The sequence below is a fragment of the Mus pahari genome, chromosome 1, assembly GCF_900095145.1.
Source record: "Mus pahari chromosome 1, PAHARI_EIJ_v1.1, whole genome shotgun sequence".
Taxonomy (NCBI): Eukaryota; Metazoa; Chordata; class Mammalia; order Rodentia; family Muridae; genus Mus; species Mus pahari.
Window position 1 is genome coordinate 97269932 of NC_034590.1, and position 25604 is coordinate 97295535.

Genomic DNA, 25604 nt, shown 5'->3' on the forward strand with positions numbered 1-25604 from the left:
AGTGCTGGGATTAAAGGCGTGCGCCACCACGCCTGGCTGCAGCACGAGTGTTGTAAATGGAAGCTGAGGCAGAACAGGGTAGAACTTGATAAAGTAAGGCTGCCTTGCTCCAGGAGAGTTGAGCACATGCCTCCTACCCTGACAGTTTTGTCTGATGAGGTTAACCCTCTGGTCTTTGCCCATGTGCTTCCATTCCCAGGTCCTGCTGAAGAACCACCTCCTAGTATACCACAGCCTCCCACAGAGCCACCAGCCGGACCTCCAGACCCTCCCCCCCGCCTAGATGAGCGCCCCTCTTCTCCTATCCCTCTCCTACCCCCACCCAAGAAACGCCGGAAAACTGTCTCCTTCTCTGCTACAGAAGAGGCACCAGTCCCAGAACCTTCCACAGCTGCCCCACTGCAGGCCAAGTCTCCGGGTCCAGTCTCTCGAAAAGTCCCCCGGGTTGTAGAGCGGACCATTCGTAACCTACCCCTGGACCATGCGTCTCTGGTCAAGAGTTGGCCTGAGGAGGCAGCCCGAGGGGGTCGGAATCGAGCTGGAGGTCGTGTCCGCTCTACTGAAGAAGAGGAAGCCACTGAGTCAGGGACAGAAGTAGACCTGGCAGTACTGGCTGACCTGGCCCTGACCCCAGCCCGACGTGGGTTAGCTACCCTACCCACTGGTGACGACTCAGAGGCCACAGAGACCTCAGATGAGGCTGAGCGCCCAAGCCCTCTACTCAGCCACATCCTCTTGGAACACAACTATGCCCTAGCCATCAAGCCCCCACCTACCCCACCAGCCCCTCGGCCCCTGGAGCCGGCTCCTGCCCTTGCTGCTCTCTTCAGCTCTCCAGCTGATGAAGTCTTGGAGGCCCCTGAGGTGGTGGTGGCTGAGGCAGAAGAGCCAAAGCAACAGCTGCAGCAGCAGCAGCATCCAGAGCAGGAAGGAGAGGAGGAGGAGGAGGAAGAGGAGGAGGAGTCCGAGTCTTCAGGAAGCAGCAGCAGCAGCAGCAGCAGTGATGAGGAAGGGGCAATCAGGAGACGTAGCCTCCGCTCCCACACTCGAAGAAGACGACCACCACTCCCACCCCCACCCCCACCCCCTCCCTCCTTTGAGCCGAGGAGTGAATTTGAGCAGATGACCATCCTGTATGATATTTGGAACTCGGGTCTTGACTTGGAGGACATGAGCTATTTGCGACTCACATATGAACGACTGCTGCAGCAGACCAGTGGCGCTGACTGGCTTAATGACACCCACTGGGTCCAGCACACAAATATCCTAAGCTACAGAGCCCATCTGGTTTGAACCCTAGAGTAAGACACAGGGCTGGGGCCATCCCTGGAGTCATGTGGCAAGAAATGTTATCCTCAGGTCACTCCTAGGGCTGCACTGGTCTCCTATCTGTCTAAGTTACCGCACCTTGCTTAGCCCTGGGGTTCTCCAACTGCCAGCTGTCTTTCCTTTCTGCCTTGTGTCTCTTCTGATAGAACAGGTAAGCTCTTGACTTGCCTTCTGTCTGCCCCCTACTGAGTATTCTCACCATCAGACAAGCTACCCTGTGGACAGGGCTTGGGTTGGACAGGAGGTGTGGGCCCCAAGAGACTGGCCAATGAGGAATCTATTCTTTTCCTTAATACCATGCACTCACCAACCTAAGCACTCCAAAGCGCAAACGCCGGCCCCAAGATGGGCCCCGGGAGCATCAGACAGGCTCTGCTCGTAGCGAGGGTTATTACCCCATCAGCAAAAAGGAGAAAGATAAATACTTGGATGTGTGCCCTGTCTCGGCCCGGCAGCTGGAAGGTGGAGACACTCAGGTAGAGCCATGTTCTGAGCCCTCCCTAGTTTGCTGCCTCCTTCCTGTCCTTCAGACACCACCTCCTTGTCTTGCTCACAGGGGACTAATCGGGTGCTTTCTGAGCGACGGTCAGAGCAGCGGCGGCTACTAAGTGCTATTGGCACCTCAGCCATCATGGATAGTGATCTGCTAAAGCTAAACCAGCTCAAGGTCAGGAGGGGAAACTGGAAGAGGGAGGAGACCCAGTGAAAAAAACTACAGCAAGGAGAGTTGCCCCTGGTGGGATCCTGTGGAACAGAGAGGGCTGAAGGGAAGGGACGGGAAGGTACAAGTTTGTGGGAGCATCCAGCAGTTAAAGCTATCTTGTATCCCCTAGTTTCGGAAGAAGAAACTCCGATTTGGCCGGAGCCGTATCCATGAGTGGGGTCTGTTTGCCATGGAACCCATTGCCGCTGATGAGATGGTGATAGAATATGTTGGCCAGAACATCCGCCAGGTGAGGTGCCACTCCCAACACAGGCCAGTTGCTGACTGGCAGTAGCATGGCATCTCACCTGCCTCATCTGTTCCTGCCAGACCCTGTGGGTCACACTCCCACCCTGGTGTCTCAGGGCTCTGGCTCAGTGGCGTTTTAGTTGGGCCGGATTGTACATAATGTTAATAGTGAAACCCAATGCCACATTTTTATAATTATGATATTTTGTACAGAGTCTTCCTCATTACTACCACTGCCACTCCCCCCAGGGAACACTGGACCATAATAAAGGATGGTCTTTGACACTAGAGGGTGATAGGTATTGTGGGGACCCAGAGACGGTGATGTGATTGATGTTCAGCCTGAAAGCTAAAGGGTAATGAATTCCTAGGGCAATAGGATATATATATATATATGCTCTAGTTCCTGGATTAGCATGTGTAAAGGCTCAGAAACTGCATTCTCTTAGGAGGACAAGGTCAGTAACCTAGTCGGGGCCAGTGACAGGGACATGAGCCTGGAAAAGTGGCCTTGAGGGTGGAGAATGGCTTGGAAGCTGTGCAAGCAAGGGGTTGTGAAGCTAGTAAGCTCCCTCTGGCTGTGGGCTGGCCTCAGTGGAACTTAATGGCAGATCAAAGCCAAAGTATGGATGAGATGGCAGCAGAGGTGACAGGAGTCTAGCCTGTGGGTTCAAAGTAGTTGACAGCCAGGGAGCCCGGCTATGGAGGGTGAAAACAAGGTGGTGAGTTCTTTCTCAGGCCTTTGCCTTTGCTTTTAGGAATGTGGTTGAGCAGAAGGAACAGAAGTATGATCAAGATTTGTTCAGTACAGACATGAGGCTCAGGATCCTAGGGATGCAGGAATGACATCCCACACTCTATTGAGGTGGACTTGGCTGGAGAGTGAGGCCTGGGAGGAGTCCTCACTGCAGAGCTGGTGGTTAGAACTCTGCAAGGGGGGGGTCACCTAGTGAGAGTGGCAATTGCATTACCTATTTCCTGGGAATAGCTGCCCCTTGCAGCACAAGGCCTTTGTCCTGGCACAGACCATCTGCCATCTGCTCTCACCAGCTGCCCGGTAGGTGCCTGTTTACGAAGGCTAGTCGTAGGAAAGGATTCAATTCAAGGCATGGCCACTGTCATTTCGGAAGCTGCCCCAGGCCCACAGCATGCTATGGGCTCCACTATGGCCACACAGGTTCTCAGAAGAGCCAGTGCTGGTTTCCCCAGAGTCCTCTTCTGGCTGACTTTGGGTCAGAATGGGTGGGAGCAGGTACGCTCAGATGCTGACCCAATCAACATGGCCCCAGGAGCTGGTGGCTTGGCCAGGGGGAGCGAGTCTAGTCCATGCAGTGGCTGAGGTCTTAGGACGTGTCTTATTCCCACAGATGGTAGCTGACATGCGGGAGAAGCGCTATGTTCAGGAGGGCATTGGCAGCAGCTACCTTTTCCGGGTGGATCATGACACCATCATTGATGCCACCAAATGTGGCAACCTCGCCAGGTTCATCAACCATTGCTGCACGGTGCGCTCAGGGCTGGGCCAGGGCTGGGCTGGGCAGGGGTGAGGTGGGGTTGTGGCTTACACTCCCCCTCCTGCAGCCCAACTGCTATGCTAAGGTGATCACCATTGAGTCTCAAAAGAAGATTGTCATCTACTCGAAGCAGCCTATTGGTGTGGATGAGGAGATCACCTACGACTACAAGTTCCCACTAGAAGACAACAAGATTCCGTGTCTGTGCGGCACTGAAAGTTGCCGTGGCTCCCTCAACTGAGGTGGGGCAGGACCGGTGCCCTCACCCCTATTTATTCCCCCTTGGTGCCCTAAGCTCCCAGCACCCCCAGCCTTATTGGGCTCAGCAGGGCCCATTGCCCCACCGTCACATGTGGGGTAGGGAGCACTTGAGTCCTCAGCCCTTGGAGGTATCTTCTGCCTCCCCAGTGCCCCTGCCCAGCCACCCTCTTAATTTTTTTTTTCTTTGCGAAGAAGAAGCTGTAAATGTTTTGTAGCTGCCAGCAGCTGTTTCCTGTGGAAACCTGGGGTACCAGCCTGTATAGATGCTATTCTTGGGGGCTGCATAGCCCTTTGCTTCATGTTAATGGGGACTTCCCCTTCTGCCCTATGTGCACCCCGCCCCAGTTTAGGGGTCTCTGGGGCAGTGGCCATGTTCTCCCCCTGGGGGGGCCTTTGGCCCCTAGTCCTGGGAACTCTGTGCCTGGAACCCTGCCTCATCTGTTCCTGCCAGACCCTGTGGGTCACCCTCCCACCCTGGTGTCTCAGGGCTCTGGCTCAGTGGGCCAGGATGGTGTGGGGCAGGCCCTTCTTGTTGGGCTGGATTGTACATAATGTTAATAGTGAAACCCAACACCACATTTTTATAATTGTGATTAAACTTTATTGTACAAAAATGCTTGGTCAGTATCTTTGGGAAGAGCAGACTGGGATGCGAGTTGCCACAGTGGGTGAAATGGGTGGCTTGGAGTTTGGGGTGAATCAACCTGCAGACAGCAGTGCTGCTTTGGACCAACCACCTCGATACAACAACCATGCCGTCCGTATCTGTCTCACCATGGATGCTAGCCAGAGTTGTACCAAGATCAGGTTTACCCTGCTCTCCCTCCCAGAACCACAGCTGGAGCTGGGCCTTCAGCCTACTGGGAGACCCAGCAGAAGGGAAGAACATAAGTGATGAAGGCGTCCCTTCTCTACCCCATTATCCCTAAATACTTCACACTACCTCTGTCCTCTGCCTGCCACTGAAGAGTGTGCTGGCCACCAGGGGGCACTCTGGCAAGAAAATTCCCTCCAAACCCCCTTGCCCGCCCCTAGGGGTGGAGGCTAGGCTAGTCTCCTTCCTGGAATGGGTCAGGAGGGAGGAGCGAGCGGAAGGAAGGAAGCCTGTGCACATCTAGCTGGTCCACCAGTCCAGGACCCAACCACCTCCAGTGGCCAGTTTGGGCGCCCTGGGACTTAGCTACAGGTATGCAGAGCTGATACTGAGGCCTAGCTGGCCCTTCTTTTAGCCTGCGCCCTTCCAACCTCCCTATTCAACTCCTTGCTTTCTCTGCCTGTCCTTTAGTAATCTAGTCGTGTTTTCCACCCGCCTCAATCCCTCCCATTCTGCATCCAATTCTAGTGACTCAGCAGTTAGGGTCAGAGGGCAGGGAACCTTAGTGCTACAAGCACAGAAAACTGCAACCCTACCCCTGCTACTCAGTCTCCACTCGCGATGCTCCCATCTGATGATCCCTTCTATGAAGAACACATGGTTGGAGCAGGTGCTATCAGGCAATTCTAGTGAGCTACATTCTCTTCCCACAGCTAGGCATGGCAGACTCCGCACAGGTACCAACACTGGTATACCTGGTCACGGGTGGCTGTGGCTTCCTGGGGGAACATATTGTTCGGATGCTGCTGGAACGGGAGCCCAGGCTCCGGGAGCTGCGTGTCTTTGACCTGCACCTGAGTTCTTGGCTGGAGGAGCTGAAAACAGGTGACTGGAGTGGGGCAGTAGCAGGAGGGAGGGAGGCCCCATCCCTTCCCAGACTGGGATGCCTCAGCTTGTGGAAAAGATGATTCCTTTGTTTGTTCTCCACCCGACACAGAGGGGCCGGGTGAGTCATTGGTTTGTGTGGCTCCCAGGGTGTGTGCAGGCCAAACTCAATAGCTGGCTAAAGCCCCAGCTCTGACACCGCCTCGGGTCTCTCCACCAGGGCCTGTGCAGGTGACTGCCATCCAGGGGGATGTGACTCAGGCCCATGAGGTGGCAGCAGCCGTGGCTGGATCTCATGTGGTCATCCATACAGCTGGGTTGGTGGATGTGTTTGGGAAGGCCAGTCCAAAGACCATCCACAAAGTCAACGTGCAGGGTGAGCGGCTACCTACCTGTTCCTAGTGTGTGGCCTGCCTCTGACCAGTGATTCTTATGGGAGGGCCTGTCCTTTTCGATAACCTTGTCCATTCACTGCTGTTGCACCCTGTCCTGATGATGTGGTTCTCCTTGGACAGTGGGTGGGGCGGAAAGAGATCGAGAGACGGGAAGGCTCAGCTTGCATCTGTCCCTTTCCTTCACAGGCACACAGAATGTGATCGATGCTTGTGTGCAGACCGGCACTCGGTACCTGGTCTACACAAGCAGCATGGAAGTGGTGGGGCCTAACACCAAGGGCCACCCCTTCTACAGGTGAGCTCAGCCCCACTTCATCTTAAAGCCCATCTCCCTCTAGCACTCAGTCTTCTTTCTCCCCACTCCAGGGGCAATGAAGATACCCCATATGAGGCAGTGCACAGGCATCCCTACCCATGCAGCAAAGCCCTTGCTGAGCAGTTGGTCCTGGAGGCCAACGGGAGGAAGGTACACTGCGAAGATGGGGCTTGAGCTGCAGGGGCAGAGCCTGAGTCCCAGGCTTCTCTGCATCCATCTCCAGCCCACAGTGGGGAGGGTGGGTGCACTTCTAACATTCCCCTCTGCCACCAGGTCAAGGGAGGGCTACCCCTGGTGACATGTGCCCTTCGACCCACGGGCATTTATGGTGAAGGTCATCAGGTCATGAGAGACTTCTACTACCAGGGACTGCGCTTTGGAGGTCGTCTATTTCGGGCCATCCCAGCTTCTGTGGAGCACGGTCGGGTTTACGTTGGTAAGGACAGGGACAGCAGGGTGCGAGATTGGCTCTGACGGTGGCAGTCACCTGTGTATACCTGGCTCCACAAGAGCTCAGGCAGACAGTGGCATTTTCCGCATGAGTTGCAAAGGGGAAAAGCATCCATGCCATTGGGAGGGCTGACATAAAAACACGGCATTGGTTAGAGCAGCAGCTCTCCAGAGAAAGGGGTAGCATCCGCACGGGATCCAAGCAGCTGCAGGATGCCCGGGGGGCTGGAGGCTACAGGGCCTCGGAGGAGGGCAACTTTAACCAGACAGTAGAGAGGTGTAGGCAAGATCTACATGGGGTTCAATAGGGGACTGGGCCAAGGCCGGCTTCTCTCCCTCCCTCCCTGCTGGCAGGCAATGTTGCTTGGATGCACATACTGGTGGCCCGGGAGCTGGAGCAGCGGGCAGCACTCATGGGTGGCCAGGTGTATTTCTGCTATGATAAGTCACCTTATAAAAGCTACGAGGACTTCAACATGGAGTTTCTGAGTCCCTGTGGTCTTCGACTGATAGGCACCCACCCACTGCTGCCCTACTGGCTGCTAGTGCTGCTGGCTGCTCTCAATGCCTTGCTGCAGTGGCTGCTCCGCCCACTGGTGCTGTACACACCCCTGCTGAATCCCTACACGCTGGCTGTGGCCAACACCACCTTTACTGTCAGTACCAACAAGGCACAGCGGCATTTTGGCTACAAGCCCCTCTTCTCATGGGAAGAGAGCAGGACCCGCACCATTCACTGGGTGAAGGCCATGGAAGGTTCAGCTCGGTGATGGCAGGGTCAGGAACTGGAGACCACTGTGGCACATTCTCCAGGTCCTGAGCCCCCAAATCTTGGATAAAAAGAAATGGCTACCTTTTGAAGCTGAAGACTCTGCTCTATACATCATGACTCTCTGATGTGGACCCTGCCACATCTTAACTACACAGATCCTGAGACTGATTCATATTCCAGTCTCCGAGTTCTAGGATAGGGTTTGGGGAGAGGCCTACCTTGGTGCCAACTCAGGCCTGCCAGCTAGTTGTCAAAACTGATTCCCGAATGGTCTCACTACCTCTTCCTGTTTCCAGTTTCTCAAGCAGGGAGGGACAGAGACGCCAGAGATCTTACACTGCTCTGCTTACTCCAGCTACCATTTTCAGACATGGCTCCTGCCACTTCTGGCTCTTCTTAAGGGGTTATAATTTCACCATTTTCTTAAGTGTATCTCTTTTAGACATTTATCTTTTAATTTGCTTTAAAGAAATCTGAAGAAATCAATGATTTCCCATGTCTCGCCTCTCCTAACAAATTCAGCTACGATATTGTTAGCTTCCTCCCTGAGGGTGCCAACCTGTATCTGGCTAAGCCTAGAATAAAATCCTTTTCCAAGTCCGTGTCTACCTATTACCCAACCCACTCACCCAAGTGTCTTCCCCTCCCCACGGCGCCTGTCCCGCGTGAGGACAGAAGGAAGTCAGCACACCGAAGCCCGCTGTTGGATTAGTTGCTATTTCTCCCGTCCCGCCAGGCCCAACCCGGCCCAGGATGGGGTTCGGGGCACTGGGGACAGGACATGCAGGTCTGGGGCAGGGGGTCAGAATTTCCTGTATTTTATCCATTTGCAACTTGGTCACCAATAGAGAGAAATAAGACTCTGAGGGCTAACAGGAGGGTGGCCAGGCTCAGGCCCCCAGCTAGGCCCCAGGAGTCCTGTCCCCTCAGGGGAGGGGAGGAAGAGAGTTCTAGAAACCAATGGAGAAAAAGAGAAGGGCAGGGGCTCATGTCAGCAAACATGGCTACATCACATGACACGCCAGCGACACAGAAACACACCAACGCACACAGTTGCACAGCGGGGCGTGGGGAGAGGCTAGGTGGGGGAGAAGGGAGCTAGGGGCTGACCATCTTGTCCTCTGTTGGGTAGGTAGGGCAGGGCGAGTGCATAGAACACACGTGTACACGCTCAAGGTATGATGGGAGCATGATGACCCACGGGCACAAGAGATGGACACGCAGTGTGCTTTGTAAGAGGCAAGGAAAGGGAGAATGGAAGCATTGAGTCCTGGCTTGGGCCTGGGACCACCAAGGGGGCATAATTGGGCTTGATGGTTTGTGGGGTGTGGAGGGCACGCAGCACACATCTGAGAACATGCAACAGACACCAGCCCCCAGACAACCATCCAGGATACACATGTGGACAGCAGTCAACAAGCATGTCCGTCATGTGATGTGTGGGTCTTGTAGAAAGCTGGGTTACAGCTGACTCTCAGGGACTGCTCATTCACTTGAGGCCCAATGGTGGGCAGCCGCGGGCCCATTGTCATTCTAAGAGGCAGGAGCAGCATGGTAGCCACAGTCCTGTCCTTGTGAACACCATGACTGGGGTGTCGGGGAGGCCACTAGAAACATCTGGGTTAATGGGAGTTCTGGCTGGCTGGGCTCAAAGATGCCGGGAACTGGATCCTGAGGCCTCCTCTGACATCTCCAAAGAAGCCAAAGGTGGGGGCAGGAGGCTCTGGGCCCTGCGGAAGAGTATTCTGGAATGGATAGGCAGGCTCCCTCCTCAGCACAGCTAACCTGGGTTTACATATATGTGGACATGGACACACACACACACACACACACACACACACACACACCAGGTGGGCAGGGCTCAAACAGCCAGGCAGGGAAGAGATGAGCTGTCAGAGCTGGCTCAGAGGCGTCTTGTTCTCTGGAAGGTCCTATTTGCAGGGCCACTCCCTTCTCCCCGAGCTCTGCTGCACTTGCGCACACAGACACTTCATGTGACTGCCCTACTCCAGGGCAGGAGACACGCTCCTCTGTATATCGCCTCCAAAGGGCTGCTAGCTCTGTCCTTTATCCCATTTACCTTCTGCCTGCTCCCAAAGAACCCATAAACTGCACAGCTGCCCACACGATGTAAGAGTTCCTCCATTCCTTACTGCCACAGACCAGCCCGTCTCACTATCCCAGACACTCAGCAGTGGTTGTGGCCATGGCCGATGTTTCAGCAGAAGACATGTCCAGGGACAGGTTCAAGGATGACCCTAAGTGGCCACTCAGGTATATGTGAAATCCAGTTGCCCAAATGCACTTTTTTTTTGTTTTTGTTTTTGTTTTTTTTTTTTTGAGAAAGTTCAAAGTCTCAGCTGAGGCGGTGAGGAGAAACAATGGTTTCTAAGGTGAGTCTGAGAGGCAGGAAGGGGAAATACTGTGATTTTCCACCTGCCACAGGCAGCCCTTGACCTCTAACCTCATTACTCCTACCATACCCCTCCAGGAGACACTTATGTACAGGCAGGTATGGCCCCGGGCAGGCACTATGCTGTTTATGTGTGGCTACCTTTCTGGAACTTCCCCAGCCTCAGTGTTCATGAGTATATAGTGTGTGCTAGTTGTCCAAGGCTCAGTTCTGCTGTCAGGCAGAAACAGAGAAAAGTAAGAATGTGGATCTGTGTTTCCCCATCAGATGGTCTGATGAGGCAGGAAGCTCCACTCGCACTTTCGATGGAGCAGTGTATGCATGTGTCTTCTGCTTTGACAGATGGAGTGGAAGCAACCGAGCCTAAAGAAACAAACCTGAGTGGGAGCATAGCCTTAAAGAAGGGTATGTGTGTGTGTGTGAGCGCGTGTGCGTGTATGTATATGTGAGTGCGTGTGTATGAGTGTGTGTGTGTGTGTATGTGTGACATATAGAAGCAGAGACACATTATGTAAAGTCCCTAAAGATGCACACATGCACACATACAGTCACATACAGTCATATTCAAGATAGCTTAGAAATAGGTATCTGTACCCACCCAAAATAATGTCTGATTCACAGCGTGGAGGGCTCTGTCTGAGGAGAAAACTATCAATACTTTACACACACACACACACACACACACACACACACACACACACACACACACACCTCGTGCAGAAGCCCTTTACATCATTTGTTAAGGAAAATACACATTCATCCAAACTAAGCCAGGCTGTTTATCATTTACACACACAGGCTTCCACGTGCTTCCCCTGAACTCAAAGACCCAACACACACACACACACACACACACACACACACACACACACACACACAGAGAGAGAGAGAGAGAGAGAGAGAGAGAGAGAGAGAGAGTCCCCAGGACATGATTGGACCCCTGGCTTACAGTAAGCAAGCCAGGAGAGTTTGTTCTACATCATATAAGATGTGCAGCATGGTCGCTGGGCCTCCCTGGATCCTCTGAGGATGTGAATTATCGTTACACGTTCCTCCCAGTCCAGATGTAGCAGATAGGAGAGAAGGTCAGTGGAGGAATTGCTTTTACATTGGGTTTTCACACTCACAAAACTCAATGCACATACACTGTATGGGCACAGATCTACACACGCACACACACACACACGTGCATGTGTACACACACACACACACTATCCATGTCTATTCACACAGGACAGGTTGGGCCATGGTGGGCTGCTACAGTTAGCACAGCAGCCGGATAGAGAGGAAAGCTCAGACCACACAGGATGAAGGTGGCAGCAAGAGGGTCGGGGCATCTACATACATCTACACAAGTACACACACGCTGGGGTGTCCACACATCTTGAGCATGTGCCCTCGGCATGCATGTTGGTGTGCATGTGTGATCACGCCTGCTGCTATCTATGTGCGGCAAGGTGAGAGCCAGGGACTCCAGGGTCTGCGTGAGGGTAAGAGTGGCTGGAACTGCCTGGGTCTGTTTTGGGAGTGAGCTTGGAGCAGGGAAAAGGTGAAAGGGTCGGGGGGTATTGCTCCCGATGTGTGGGGAGGGTCCTGGGGAAGAGAAGGGTAGGGGCCTACAAGCCCAGTGTCCCCCCAATGGATGACGCCAAGACCACCCCCAGCACCACACAGCAAATGATGATCATAATTTTCTTCTGCAGGTAGAAAGATGAGAGAGAGAGAGAGAGAGAGAGAGAGAGAGGAGAGGGAAAGAGAGGGATAGGGAGAGGCAGACAGACAAATGAAGGGAGTGTTGGGATGTGGGACATGAGGAAAAAGAGGGGAGAGAAAACAGAGACAGGAAGCCGTCAGAGCCGTAGATAAGGCCTCTCACCCACTTCATAACTGCCATACCCCACCCGGGGTCTCCTGGCCTGCCCCCCGCATCAGGCAGCCTCCACTGGCTTACCCTCCTGGCCTTGCTCTGATACTTCACAGCTTTCTTGGTGTCGGACACGGCTCGTTCCACGTAGTCCACGGAATGTTCCACGTTGTACTCAATTCGGTCAATCATCTCACCCTGCACACAGAGGAAACGTGACGAGGGACGGAGCCTTGGGGCTCGGGGAGGCTCCCGGACCCATGTGGCAGGACCTGTACCTGGCTCTCTACGAGCATGGCCATGTCCACAAACATGTCATGCAGCTCTCGGATGCTGGTTTCCAGTTTGATGATCTCATTGTGCCTTGTCTCGATTTCATTCAGAGCTTGCTTCGTCATCTGTGAGTCCATTTTGATCTGAGGTGACGGGAGGGAGAGAAGGCAGTGATCACCCTTTGGCCGTGTAACAGCTTCAGTTCAACAGAGGGTACGGGTTCAAATCTTTGTGTAGTGACAATTTGGAAATTTGGTTTCTTTAAAAAACCACAGAGGGGCTGTTGAGATGGCTCAGTGGTTAAGAGCACTGACTGCTCTTTCAAAGGTCCTGAGTTCAAATCCCAGCAACCACATGGTGGCTCACAACCGACCATAATGAGATCTGACGCCCTCTTCTGGTATGTCTGAAGACAGCTACAGTGTACTTGTTTATAATAATAAATCTTTGGGCCAGAGTGACCAGGGAAGGAGCGAGCAGGGCTGGCCAGAGTGAGCACAGGTCCAAAAATTCAATTCCCAACAACCACGTGAAGGCTTACAACCACCTGCACAGCTACAGTGTAATCATATACATAAAATAAATAAATCTTTTTTTAAAAACCACAGAAATATTGTAAGAATATATGTTCATTTCAATCCTAGGTGTAGGATCTGGGGCTGCTTCAGATGTCCACAGCAGCTGACTGTGATTTGCCTCATGCTCTGGCAGGGGCGTGGTTTTGCAAGTGGCATATAGTTTCTGCGACTGTATGATGTGGGATGAGAATATATATATATCCCCTGAATATATATATATATATATATTCAAGGAACCTGAAGCTGCTACTGAGCAGGAAGTAGTCTAACGATAATGCTACCCCCTTTCCCCTCTATCCTATTTTCTCCCCTATCAGGCGTTAGGGGTTGAAAGAGTAGAAGAAAGAAGAACTCGCTAAGTGTCAACACTGGGTACACGCTCGGGCAAATTATTTCCCCTCTTCTGGACTTTGCTGACACCACCTAGAAAATACGGATCACAGTAAGCCATTTGCCTCAGACGATTATTGTGAAACTGAATGCTTTGTTGGTGGAGTTTTGATTGGTTCCTGGAACATGTTAGGCATCAAAGAGAAGTTTGCAAATTACAAGAAAAAAGCTTATATAGAGCCCACCACCTCGCTCCAGGGCACACAGTAAGCCCAGGGAAAAGAGATGGTCAAAAGCTGACAGGGTGATGTGGGAGATACTGCAGGTGGGAAAGAGGCAACAGACAGTGAGGCTCGGATGAGAAGACTGCCCACGAGGTGACAGGAGCCTTCATGAGATGAGGCAGGGGGTGAATAAGGGAAAAAAATGTACCACGGCCAGCACTCGGGAGGCAGAGGCAGGTAGATTTCTGAGTTCGAGGCTAGCCTGGTCTACAGAGTGAGTTCCAGGACAGCCAGGGCTATAAAGAGAAACCCTGTCTCAAAAAAAAAAAAAAAAAAAAAAATGTACCACAGGCTTCAGGAACTCAGGGGCAGCAGTTCACAGTTACCGTGCCCCTCAGCTTCTGACCTGGGCTGTTGGTCACCACTGTGTTTAACCGCAGGAAGCTGTTGCTTTCCTCTAACACCGAACAGTACCCTCATCACCACAAGTCACACACCTCCACGCTGGCAGCCAGGGTTGTCTTGCTTTCTGCCCATATTTCCTGCCCGTGCTATAAGAGCTAACATACCGTCATTTGCCAGCCTCCCTGCAAGGGTTCCCTCCCCCTCCCAATTTTCCCATACCTAAATACTCACGTGTCCTTTTTACTTTAGATGTTTAAGAATGTGTTCTCAAATGTGAAGTCAAGTGGCCCACATAGGCTGGAGGAACTGGAAACCCCTGGAACTGGAGCTACAGGAAGTTGTGAGCCCCTGCCAGGGGTGCTGGGAACTGAACCCGGGTGCCTTCACAGCCATCCCATCTCTTTCCATATCATGTCGTCTCTTAAGGTGTATCTCAATGACGCCTAGTGACGTCTTCCTGGACTCTAGTATTAATAACCCCCAGCCAATACTCAGGGTTTATCACAGTTTCCTCAGTCCTCACCAGGCTCCCAACCACTGGCATTGTTGTGAAACTGAGTGAGTTTCACAAAGATGGTTTCCACTCCCACAATGGAGTGCCAGGGGTCAGAGGTCAACACTTTTTTTGTTTTGCTTTTCTGAGACAGGGTCTCTCCATATGGTCGTGGCTGTACTGAAACTTGCTGTGTTGACTAGGCTGGCCTTGAACTCACAGAGGCCCTCCTGTTTCTGCTTCCCAAGTGCTGGGATTAAAGGCATGTACCCCCATGCCTGGGGAGTAGGCTGTGGATTGTTGCCAATTACCATACAAAAGAACTCTGACTTAAAGTGGAGTCAGGTTCTTAGCAAATTCTTTTACCTTCTGGCCAATTTTCCTCTTCTGTGAAATGGGTTTCCTCTGAGATTGTGGGGAAGATTAAATGAAGGTGGTCACAGTGATGCATGCCTGTAATTCCAGCTGAGGCAAGAGGACTGGGAGTCTGAACAAGCCTGGGGCACACAGCATGATCCTGTCTCAAACCAAAGCAAACTGCAAACGTGTAACACCTGGCACACCACTACTGACCATTTTTAAAGGAGGTGCCTTCCTGCCCTGACCCCGGTGGAATCTTGCAGTTCTTAGTCCAAGCTGTTGGAGATTCCAGAGTGGACGAGAAGGAGAGGCAAAGGTTTACCCAACAGACCCGGACCCCACGGGGGGAGGGGGAGCTCACATCATCCGTGAAGATGGCCAGCTTCCCGCTTTCCAACATGTCTTCCAGTTCTTCATTGGTAGTAGTCCTACCAGCTGTGTGGAGAAAGGACCTCCTGCTCAGTAAGTGGGAAGAAGGGGGCAGGACCCCAGGACCCACCCTCCCACTAGGCTGAGGCCCAGAGTCTGCTCCAGAGAAGAGCCCCCCGGGGGGGGGGGTGCTGCCAAGTCCTGGGAGTTTGGGAAAGGGAGGACCACACTCACTGATCTCCAGCTGCCTCTGGATGCGGTCCTTGCAGCGGTCCCGGTACTTGGACTGAGTTGCATTATATTCGGTCATTACCTCCACGAACTTCCGAGAGAGTGTGGAGTGCTAGGGAGATCAGGGGAAGTCACAGCACGGCAATAGGGACATGAGACCCAGAAGGCTGCGGCACCACTCTCCCACATGTATTCAGAACCCTAGTCCCCATCCTTACTGCCTGCTGGTCCCCTGCTCCGTGAGCCTACCTGGGTCTTGCGGATGCGCAGGTCTGCAGAGGAACGATTCAGCCCCTCTTCCTGCTCAATGCTTTGCTCGATCGCTGCGGAGAGAAGGCAGTAACAGGCTGGAGACCCGAGTATGAGATGGGGGACACGGGTCTGGGGTGAGGGAGGAGGTAGGCTCCAGGCCTGAGAAGAGGCACCACGCCCAAGAAAAGCTTTGCTGAGGTTTGTAGGTTGCCAAGTACACAAGCCCGGGGTTTGAGGGAGTTCCCGAAGGCAGGTAGGGAGAGTCAAAAGGTCACCAGACAGAAGGTTTGCTCTGTGGAAGGATTTTGCCTTGGGAAGAACCCAAGTCCACAAGGGAATAAAGCCACTCCACTAGAGGACTGCCCCCAAGTAATGTCCAGTTCCTCTCACCTCTGAGCAAGAAGTAAAATCCACCTTTTTTTTTCCCCCTTTTAAAGACTGGGCGTTGTTACACTGTCTGGAATTTGTGGACTCAAAGACATTCCTGCCTCAGCTTTCTGAGTAGCTGCTCCTACAAGCAAGACCTTCTGCCACCTTCTAACTTTCTTGGTGGCTGTCTTCGTCAGGGTTTTACTGCTGTGAAGACACCATGATCAAGGCAAGTCTTATAAGAACAACATTTAGCTGGGGCTGGCTTACAGGTTCACAGGTTCAGTCCATAATCATCAAGGTGGGAGCATGGCAGCATCCAGGCAAGCATGACACAGGAGGAACTGAGAGTTCTACATCTTCATCTGAACGCTAACAGAACACTGGCTTCCAGGCAACTAGGATGGGGGTCTTAAAGGCCACACTCACAGTAACACACCTACTCCAACAGGGCCATACCTTTTAATAGTGCCACTCCCTGGGCCGAGCATATACAAACCATCACAGTGGCCATCCAGCTTACAGAGGGATGTTTTAACAGAGGGAACTTAGCTCTCCTCCCCTGCCTGTCTTGTGAGCCCCTGGTCCTTTTTTATCTTATTTTTTGTTTTGTTTTGTTTTGAGAATGTTTTTCTGTGTAGCTCTGGCTGTCCTGGAACTCAGACCTGTGCCTGCCCTCGGCAAACCCCGCCAGTGCTAAGATTAAAGACAAGCTCCACCACCTCCCAGCCGAGTTCTCATTTCTAAAGGATGTTTTGAACTTCTGGACCGCGTCTTCCTGGGCTGTCATTCAGATTTCCTGAGAAGAGCTTGCAGTAGCAGCTTCAAGTCATATCAGAAAATGCACCAGGGACAAATCCCTGGGCTGCTGAGACTTGCAAAGGCCTCTGGGCCAGTCCCTAGAGTGCCACCTCTTTCTGTCCCACTGGCGGTGGGGGGTGGGGTGGGGGTGGGGGAATGGAGCCAGATGGCACCTCAAGGCGATCCAGCAAGCAGAAGCAGGCACAGTGACTGGGCGCTGTCACTAGCTGTAGCAGTTAGGAAAGCACAGGCACACAGGGATCCAGGACATGTTAGCTCTGCCCTGAGCCTTATTGATTATCAGGCCTAGGGCTCGGGCCAATTCTGGACAGGGAGGTCTTTTACAACTGTTGTAGGAACTCTGTAATATTGGCTGATATTTCACACCAGAAATTGGAGTTGAAACTCATGAGAATTCAAGGTCACCCTGATGCCACCAACTGGAGGAAGATGGAAAAGATGAAATGTTTGTTTGTTTGTTTGTTTGTTTTGGGATTTTTGTTTGTTTGTTTGTTTGTTTTGGTTTTGGTTTTTTCCTGGTCAGTTTCTCAAACCACCTTCTCTTTTTCTGTCTTCTATCTGGACCTATTTCTGAACCTCTGGCCACAAAGTTTCCCTCATGGTCTTCTCAAAAGTGTTCTATATCAAGGCCAATGGGTTTGAAGAAACCACGGAGTCCTGAGCCTGTGACCTGCCAGCCCATCTCACCCTTCCAAGTGCTGAAGGTGCAGGAGCAACCACTATGGCTGGCTGTAGCCTGACTTTTAATGGTATTTGGTTTGAGAATATCACCTTATAACCCTGGCTGGGCTGAAACTCACTATGTAGACGAGGCTGGCCTTGAACTCACAAAGATTCTCCTACCTCTGCCTCCCTAGCACTGGGACTAACGGTGTATAACACCAGCCTGCCAACTTTTATGTTTTATATTTGAGGTTTTTAAAAAAATGTATGTGTATTGTGTTTTGCCTGCATGTATGTCTATTGCGAAGGTGTCGGATTTCCTGGAACTAGGACTTCAGATACTTGTGACCCTCCGTGTGGAATTGAACCTGGGTCCTTGGGAAGCCAGTGATCTTAACCACTGAGCTATCTCTCCAGCCCCTGTATTTGAGATTCTTGGTAAGACATCATCTGGAAAAAAAAAAAAAAAAAAAAAATGCAGCCGGGCAATAGTGGCGCACTACTTTAGTTCCTGCACTTGGGAGGCAGAGGCAGGCGGATTTCTGAGTTCGAGGCCAGCCTGGTCTACAGAGTGAGTTCCAGGACAGCCTCAGATATACAGAGAAACCCTGTCTCAAAAACCAAAAAACAAACAAATAAACAAATAAACCAAAACTTTGCTGTCAAGACTAGAAGAAAAAAGAAAACCGTTATTTCTTCAGTTTCCCTGCTATACTGATGAGTGAGACGAGAACAGGGACCATCTACAGTGAATGGCACTGAGGCCGGACTCCTCCCTGTAGATTGCGTGAGCATGACCCCAGAGCACACCCTCTGAGTACAGAGGGCTTGTTTTTATTGGTTAGCATCAGAGGCTCTCACATGGCCTCCTCCTAAGTCCAAATCTCCCCACGCTAGATTAGTGGCCTTGTGGACAAGCCCTCCCCCCACCCCTCCCCCAAAAGCCCATCCAAAGCCTAGCAGTGGGCCTTAGTGCTATAGACGCTTTGGTAAATGCCTTAACTGCTGAATTACCAGGATACTTGAGTGGCTGCTCCTTAACACTGCTATTTCCCCGGCACCAGCAGCCAAGGAGGTTCCCAACCCACAATGCTTTGAGGGAAGGTGGTTATTAGCAGCACCCAAGTCCTTAAATTGGAGTGAATACATGAGCACTTGGCAAGGCCCTCCTGAAAGCATGCCAGCCCCTGATGTCAGCCACACAGTCCAATCTGTCCTGAGCTGAGGATACTAATTCAGAAGCATTTGCTGAGCCCACCTACTGGTGCTCAGTGTCGCACTCGGAGCCTGTTCAGGCCAAATGAGGACTGATCAAAATTAAATAAAACCTCTTGGAAAAGTACCTTCCTCTCAGTTTCCCCCTTCCCTTCCTGGATTCTTTGAAACTGAGTCTCACTACGAAGCCCACACTCATCCGGAACTCTTACTCTTCCTGTGGCAGCTTCCGGGTGCTGGGATTATGGGACCTCCCCACCATGACTGGCTGGAAATCTGTATTTTTCTGATTGATGGCTCTCAGGTGCAATTCAGGCGGAAACACTGCCTGGTTCATTTCCCTGTCAAGTGTTTCCAAAGGACATGGGCAAAAATGGGCTTGTATATTTCTCAATGTTTAGGACTCTGACCCCCAGAGTCCCGTTTTGTCTGATCGTAGGGCAGAGATCTGTTTGCAGTGGCAGAACTGTGGTCCTCACCTTTCAACTTGGACCGGACCTTGTTTGCCGTCTTTTTGATGTCTGCCGTGAGGTCCTCCAGCTCCTGTTTGGTCTCTGGGGGGGAGGGGGAAAGGCAAATTGGGAGGTGAGAACCGGGGTGGGGCCCCAGGCCCTGGGCCCCCCAAGGCAGCACTCACTCTCATCGGGGTTGGGGGCGGCAAGAATGGCGCTGTGCTGTTTCTTCACTTGCTCCACGTCCTCAGACAGTTTCTCGATGCAGCCTCGGATCTCTTCCACCTGGGGCAGGAAATCAGTGACACCTTATCCAGGCTGGAGGGCCAGATGAGACCTAGCCAGTGTTCAGTGAAATCGGCCAAACCGGGAAGGCCAACGAGTGTGCAGGGACGAGGGACACACAAGGCAAAGGAAGCTAAGGGAAGGGGCAAGGTTCCAGGCCAGGGCTACCGGGGCGCTCTACCTGCTCGAAGAACTCATCCATAAAGTGGTCTCGATCCACATGGACCACCTCCTCTTCATCATCACTGTCTTTTGCCTGGAAGCAAAGCAAGGCCAGATCCATGAGCAGTCCCTGCCCTGCACCTCAAGGTTAACTCTACCTCTCGGCAGTACCTTCCACACATACATGGGCGGTATCAGTTCTAGACTCAGAAAAGGGATCTTGGGAAGGGTCCTCTTCAAGAGGGATGGCAAGGACACCAACACTCAGAGCCAGCACTGGATATCTTGTAGACCAATGTCCTAGATGCCAGTGTCCCTTAAAGGAGTCAGCTAAAGGCATTTTCTGAGATGTGAACAGTCTCATCTGTTCAGCGTCTCCCTGGGAAAGAGACACTGCTGTTGACTGCTGGATATGAACAAATTTCAATACTTCAACACCCAGCTAAATGTCAGCCTTGTGATGCCTGGCTCTGGGCTCCAAGAGGGATTCTAGAATGGTTTTCCAGGACTGTGAGCCTCCCTACCATCTCCTAGCAGTGCCTACCCAGGGCTCCCCTTTCCCTGCCACAACCTGACCATCCATTCCCCTCCTAAAGGTCCCATCGCTGCCAAGCTGCCAGCTGCTGAAGCCAAGTTGAGCGAGCAGAGCCAGGCCCAGTGAGGGCCGGCTGAGCATGTCGGCAGTACTCTCTGACCCACTTCATCCCACACTCCCTCCTCCCACCACACTGTCTCTTGGAGAACCTCTTCCCCACGCAGCCACCCACTTCCTTCCAGTCCCTTCCAACCACACACCCACCAACTCTCTCTGACTCGGATTTCCCAGTTGCAACCTGCAGCTGCTCAGCCCTCCACCCTCAGGGCTCAGAGACACAAAGGGATTCACCCACCCACACTGCCATCTCCAGGCAGACCAGTGACACAGACAGAGGAGCTGACACACAGGCACACAGAAATAGGCCCCCCAACACCCACGTGGAGGCACACAGACCCAGGCAGAGCTGCACTGCTGACACGTGGACAGAGGGAGAGGAGGAGGGTGCTGCCTGTTCACCCACCATCTTCGAGCCCCACAACTGCGTTCTCGCCCAGAGTTGGGCGGAAGGCACAGGAGGGCTCCCCTGGGATCCCCATTCCTCTCTGCTTGGAACAGAATTCTCAGGGTAAAGTTGAGCTCAGTCATCAACAGACATTAAATCTGGAGGTCTAAGGAGTGCCAGAGTTCAGCCCGCATCGCAGACAGGTTGAGCCGAAGTTCAGACAGAATTCAGCCAAGAGAGCCTGGGTGAAATCACGTGGAGCCTCTGGGACCTGAAGGGAGCTGACCGGACCTGGGGCAGATCACAGGCAGGCCCTCGTGGAAGTCAGACAGGTTATGAAGGAACTGCACTTGGCTCTAATGTAGCTCAGTCTGTTCATATTGAACCCAGGCAGAGCCAGATGGGACCAAGATGCAACTAAGACACTAAGATCACTTGGGATCTGCCGAGTGGGGGCAGCTCTGAGACCAGCATAACCCAGAGGAGACCTCCTGTGGCAGGCCAAAGTCACCTGTTTCTGCCCGGGTCTTGCTCAAACCAAGCTCAAAGGTCTCAAAGAACCCTGCTAGGATTCTCGGTTTCTCCAGCCTCCACCTGCCTCAGGACAGACACCAGAAGACTTTGGCCCTGGAAGCCTGTCAGGAGCTGGGCTCATCTGTAGGATGTACCAGTTTCTCCTAGCGCTTTCCAGTGTCTCCTCCTCCAGGGCCACAGTCTCCTGCTGACCTTCTCCTCCTCCTCCCTCCCACCAACTCTTGGCCAGCTTCACACAGGGCAGGGGACCCTTTGACAGCCTAGGAACCTGGGAACCTTCCTTTTCTCTGTCTCTTTCCCTTCCCATGCCAACTCCAGGAAGTCCTTGCTAAAAGTCTTATTTCAGTCTCGCCTGTTTTCAAAGCCTCTTTCCTTAAATTCTTCCTAGAGTATTCAAACTGCATATCTGCTTGCCCTTGAGACAGGAAAAAAGGTAGAAGGGCCTAAGGTGATTTGGTTTGGCTAATAACCACAAGGAGAACTAAAACTCCTGTGTACACGCACACTCACGGCCGTAATCCCTTCTGATCCTCACCACCACAGCCCAGTGAGAAAAGCTGGACACTGTTCCCATTTCACAGATGAAGGAGCACGGAGCCAGGGTGGCAAAGGACAATGACTTGCCCAAGGGCACCAGGACACCATGGTCTGGGCACCCTAGCTCTGCTTCCCCGAAGGCTCTTCAGCCACCATTTGCATGGGCTCCTTTCCTCCCGGGCCAGCTCCTGTTCAGGCCTCTGCATCCTGACCAGCCAGGCAAGCAACCACCTACCAGTGCCTCTGCATACATTCCAGGGGTCCGATGCCCTCTTCTGGTCTACACAGGCTCCTGTACTCATATGTGCATTCTCTCTCTCTCTCTCTCTCTCTCTCTCTCTCTCTCTCTCTCTCTCTCTCTCTGTGTAATGGCACACACCTTTTAGATCCAACAGTCAGGAAACAGAGGCAGGCAAGACCTCTGAGTTTGAGGCCATCCTTGTCTACAGAGTTCTAGGACCTTCAGGGCTGCACAGAGAAACCTTGTCTCAACAACAACAACAACAAAAATTAAAAAATAAAATCTTTTTGTTAAATTTTAAAAACACAAACAGGGTCTGGAGAGATGGCTGAGTGTGTGAAGGGCAGGGGCTGCCTAGCCTGCACAGGATCCTGATCAGCTGGGGTTCCAGAGTAAGACACCTGGCAGGCACATGCTGTTAACTACACTAGAGGCAGAGGGAGGTGGGTCTCTGTGACTTCAAGGCCAGTCTGGTCTACATAGCCAGTGCCAAGCCACACAGGACTAACATAGAAAGTGCCTGTCTAAAGCAAACACACGTATAAACAAACTCTGTGACGACCACTGACCAACACAACTGCAACACTGACAAATACGACAGAGACTGATAAAGTGCTGGGCGCATTCTGAAGTGCTCTGTGTATTCTGCATGTGCTCATCCATTTAATTCACTTAAAAAAAAAAAAAAAAAAGACAATGTATTTTATGTGCATTGGTGCTTTGCCTGCATATATATCTGTGCGAGTGTGCCAGAGCTCTTAGAGCTGGAGTTGCAGATGGTGAGGAACCGCCACGTGGGTGCTGGGAATTGAACCCAGGACCTCTGGAAGAACAGTCAGTGCTCTTAACTGCTGAGCCATCTCTCCAGCCCCATTTAATTCACTCTTGACCTCTTTCTGTCTGTCTGTGTCTGTCTCCCCCACCCCCACCGGCCCTCCCCTCAGGGTGTGTGTGTTTGTGTGTGTGAGAGAGGGGGGGGAAGTCCCGGCTCCTGTTTTTCTGAAAGTATTACTGTAGCTCAAGGTAGCCTTTAACTTGGAATCCTCCTGCCTCTGTTTCACATCACCACCAGACCCATTCATTTAATTTTACACCATTCTTCTGAGATAGACATTATCACAGCCCCCTTTTATAAATGGGAGAACTTTAAGTAGAGAGAGGCCAAAAGGCCCGAAACAGTTCAGCAGCTGAACAGCCTTCCACCCTCCAGGCCTCACACCTTCCTCTGTCGAGCTGCAGCCTCCTCCTGCAGAGCCCTCCCCCACCAGTCCCCTCCCCCGGGCAGGAAAATGCCTACAGCTGCCAGGGGGAGAATCTTTGATGAGGGTGGACTGTGAGCCCGGTGTCTTCTGTGTGTCAGGCGAGGAGACAGCTCAGACACACTGCCCTGTTGCCTGAGGCCTCACAGCAAACAAAGCCAGAGGTTGAGCTTGAAGTGGGGACCTGTCAAGTCTCCAGGTTTTTTCCATCCATCCTGCCAACATGCGGAAGTCCCTCTGTCTTTATTTGGCCACAAAGAGAGCTATCCTGCCCACTCTCTTTTGCTCTATTTCTCTGCCCCTCCCTTCCCCGCCCCCCTTCTTGCTAGGGTCTCACTGTGTGGCCCAGAGTAGCCTTGAACTTGCAGCAATCCTCCTGCCTCACCCTCTCAAGTGTTGGGATTCAACCATGAGCCCATATCCAGTATGCAGTTCCTCACATTTAACCTCACAAGCATCCAACGAGGTAGATGCTCTTATTCCTATTTGACAGATGAAGAAACCAAGGCACAGAAAGATGACATAACTTGTCCAAGGGTGGTCAGCCAAAAAGAAGTTGGCGGTTCTCACTGTCCACCAACTGGTGAACACCTGGAAGGACTCCATTGATAAAGCTTTTGTCACTTGAGGCTTCCCTGGCTCCAGGGGCATCCAATCCAAATCCCCAGCTTCCATCTGGCCTCCTTAAAGTCAAAGTTTTCCACATCAGCAACAAGAGGATCCTGGTGTGTGTGTACAAGAGGATCCTGGTGTGTGTGTGTGTGTGTGTGTGTGTGTGTGTGTTCACGAGTGCATGTTCACAAGTATGTGTTTACAAATATGTGCTCAGGGCTGGAGAGATGGCTCAGCGGTTAAGAGCACTGACTGCTCTTCCGAAGGTCCTGAGTTCAAATCTTAGCAACCACATGGTGGCTCACAACCATCCGTAATGAAATCTAATGCCCTCTTCCAGTGTGTCTGAAGACAGCTACAATGTACTTACATATAATAATAAAATAAATCTTGGAAAAGAAAACAAGTGTGTGTTTGCGTATATACACATCCTTACACATACTACCATACACTGTCCACCCAGACTTCATCATTTGATCTGGAGCCATCAGATGCTCTTGCACCCCTCAGGATTCGGTCCATCTGAATCCTTCGCTTGGGCCTCCACTCCCCCAATCTCCCACGGTGCAGCCCAGCCCCACTTCCTCTTCTCCTCCGTAGCCCAGCCCCAGCCTGATCCTCTTCCTGCCTCCCCCATCCCTCATGCATCTAACAACTGTGTCTGATGGGTACCGAGGGTGAACAAGCCTGGGAAGGAAGGGTTAACCTCCAAGGAACTGACTGTCCCGTGGGGGAGGGGAGACAAACAATGAGAAGAAAATAAGAAAAAGCAGCTCCTCGTGGGAAGTAACAGGAGGGGACAGACAGGAGGATGTGATGGAAGCATGGTGGCCAGGGAGGGTCTTTCTGAGGAGGTGACATCTGAGTTGTGTCCAGTTGTGCTGTAATTTGGGCCATGGGAGTCACATTCTGAGCCGTAGAACTTGAGGCAAAAAACGGCCCACCGCCCTGGAGATTATGAATGAGTGTTCTCTGCCCACTCTCACAAGCCAGCCGCTTCCTCTCTCTGGCCTCCCCTAACCCCTCTTCTCCCTTCTCCCCCTCCCCCAAGCCGGGACTGACCCTCCTGGTTTCTCTTGCCCTCATCACTCTGTGGCCTGGCGTTCCATATCCAGCATAGAACCTCCCAACCAAACCTGCTGGGCAACCTGAGACAGAAAGCTGTTCAACACCAGCTCCACCAACTGCAGGACCGTGCCAGCACCTCTGGCAAGTCTGTCTCTTTTTCCTGTAGCCCTCAGGTAACTCCAAAATCAAGATCCGTTAGGAGACATCCAAACAGGCTTGTGTGATGTTCCAGAGGAACTGGAAAGCCACCTAGGAGTGTCAACGACAGAGTGCTGCTGTGCACCAGGCCCTTTCTTAGACACCTTAGAAGTATTAATTAACTTTTAATTCTCCAAATGATCCCGTGAAATGAGGTGGTACTTTACTCTCGAATGACACAGGGGGAAACTGAGGCTCAGAAGTAGCTCTAGTACCTGCCTAGTGTATTCAATACCCTCAGGCCAATCCCCCAGTATCCACCCCCACACTCACACACTCCCCAAAACAAACAAAAACCCACCCACTACCATCAAACCACCTGAGTACCAGGCATGTCAAGTCCTGTGCCCAAGGTCACACGTGAAATAACTAACAATCTGGCTTCTAAGGGAGTCTGAGCCCTCAACCTCTGCATGGTAAACAGATTTGAAAACTCCTTGGGGAGACAAGCAGGCCCCTCGGCTAGTACTCCTGATGCCCCCTCTCCATTCCTCCCCTCCCCTCCAACTCACTGCCTTCCCACAGCTTGGTTTTCAACTCAGGCAGACACTCAACACTCCAGACATCTGGAGCTTCTGCCCACCCCACCTGCACCCTCCCCAATTTCCACTCTCCCAAACTGTGAGTAACAGCAAAGCCATCAGAATTTACCCAACCTCTCCCCCCC

At 52.3% G+C, this 25604-nt stretch overlaps 3 protein-coding genes across 9 annotated transcripts in view; 2 read left to right on the forward strand and 1 right to left on the reverse strand.

Moving 5' to 3' along the window:
* Positions 1-4670, forward strand: part of Setd1a (SET domain containing 1A, histone lysine methyltransferase) — a 23932-nt gene extending 19262 nt beyond the window's left edge. For all 3 annotated transcript variants that reach the window (XM_021192325.2, XM_029537025.1, XM_029537022.1), the window contains 6 exons: positions 200-1261; positions 1633-1805; positions 1886-1996; positions 2163-2282; positions 3649-3786; positions 3863-4670. In XM_021192325.2, coding sequence (XP_021047984.1) covers positions 200-1261; positions 1633-1805; positions 1886-1996; positions 2163-2282; positions 3649-3786; positions 3863-4036 — 1778 coding nt within the window. In that variant the 3' untranslated portion in view covers positions 4037-4670. The remainder of the gene's footprint in view (positions 1-199; positions 1262-1632; positions 1806-1885; positions 1997-2162; positions 2283-3648; positions 3787-3862) is intronic.
* Positions 4671-5128: 458 nt separating this feature from the next.
* Hsd3b7 (hydroxy-delta-5-steroid dehydrogenase, 3 beta- and steroid delta-isomerase 7) lies at positions 5129-8286 on the forward strand. 3 transcript variants are annotated; one of them, XM_029537036.1, is made up of 7 exons: positions 5129-5242; positions 5584-5755; positions 5976-6131; positions 6337-6445; positions 6517-6616; positions 6833-6902; positions 7271-8285. In XM_029537036.1, exons 2-7 carry the CDS (start codon positions 5590-5592, stop codon positions 7684-7686), a joined length of 1017 nt encoding a protein of 338 aa, XP_029392896.1. In that variant the 5' UTR covers positions 5129-5242; positions 5584-5589; the 3' UTR covers positions 7687-8285. The 3 variants fall into 3 exon arrangements, with proteins under 3 accessions (XP_029392896.1, XP_029392895.1, XP_021066211.1); XM_029537035.1 differs by having other exon boundaries at positions 5133-5242; positions 5588-5755; positions 6740-6902; positions 7271-8286; XM_021210552.2 differs by having other exon boundaries at positions 5135-5242; positions 6740-6902; positions 7271-8286.
* Positions 8287-8354: 68 nt separating this feature from the next.
* Positions 8355-25604, reverse strand: part of Stx1b (syntaxin 1B) — a 19616-nt gene continuing 2366 nt past the window's right edge. For 2 of the 3 annotated variants that reach the window (XM_021197274.2, XM_029537044.1), the window contains exons 2-10: positions 19468-19542; positions 19187-19286; positions 19029-19103; positions 15478-15551; positions 15232-15340; positions 14990-15063; positions 12244-12381; positions 12053-12163; positions 8355-11798 (exon numbers count right to left, since the gene is read on the reverse strand). In XM_021197274.2, the coding sequence (XP_021052933.1) occupies positions 11718-11798; positions 12053-12163; positions 12244-12381; positions 14990-15063; positions 15232-15340; positions 15478-15551; positions 19029-19103; positions 19187-19286; positions 19468-19542 (837 nt within the window). In that variant the 3' untranslated portion in view covers positions 8355-11717. The remainder of the gene's footprint in view (positions 11799-12052; positions 12164-12243; positions 12382-14989; positions 15064-15231; positions 15341-15477; positions 15552-19028; positions 19104-19186; positions 19287-19467; positions 19543-25604) is intronic. The other variant, XR_003843525.1, reaches the window with a different exon arrangement.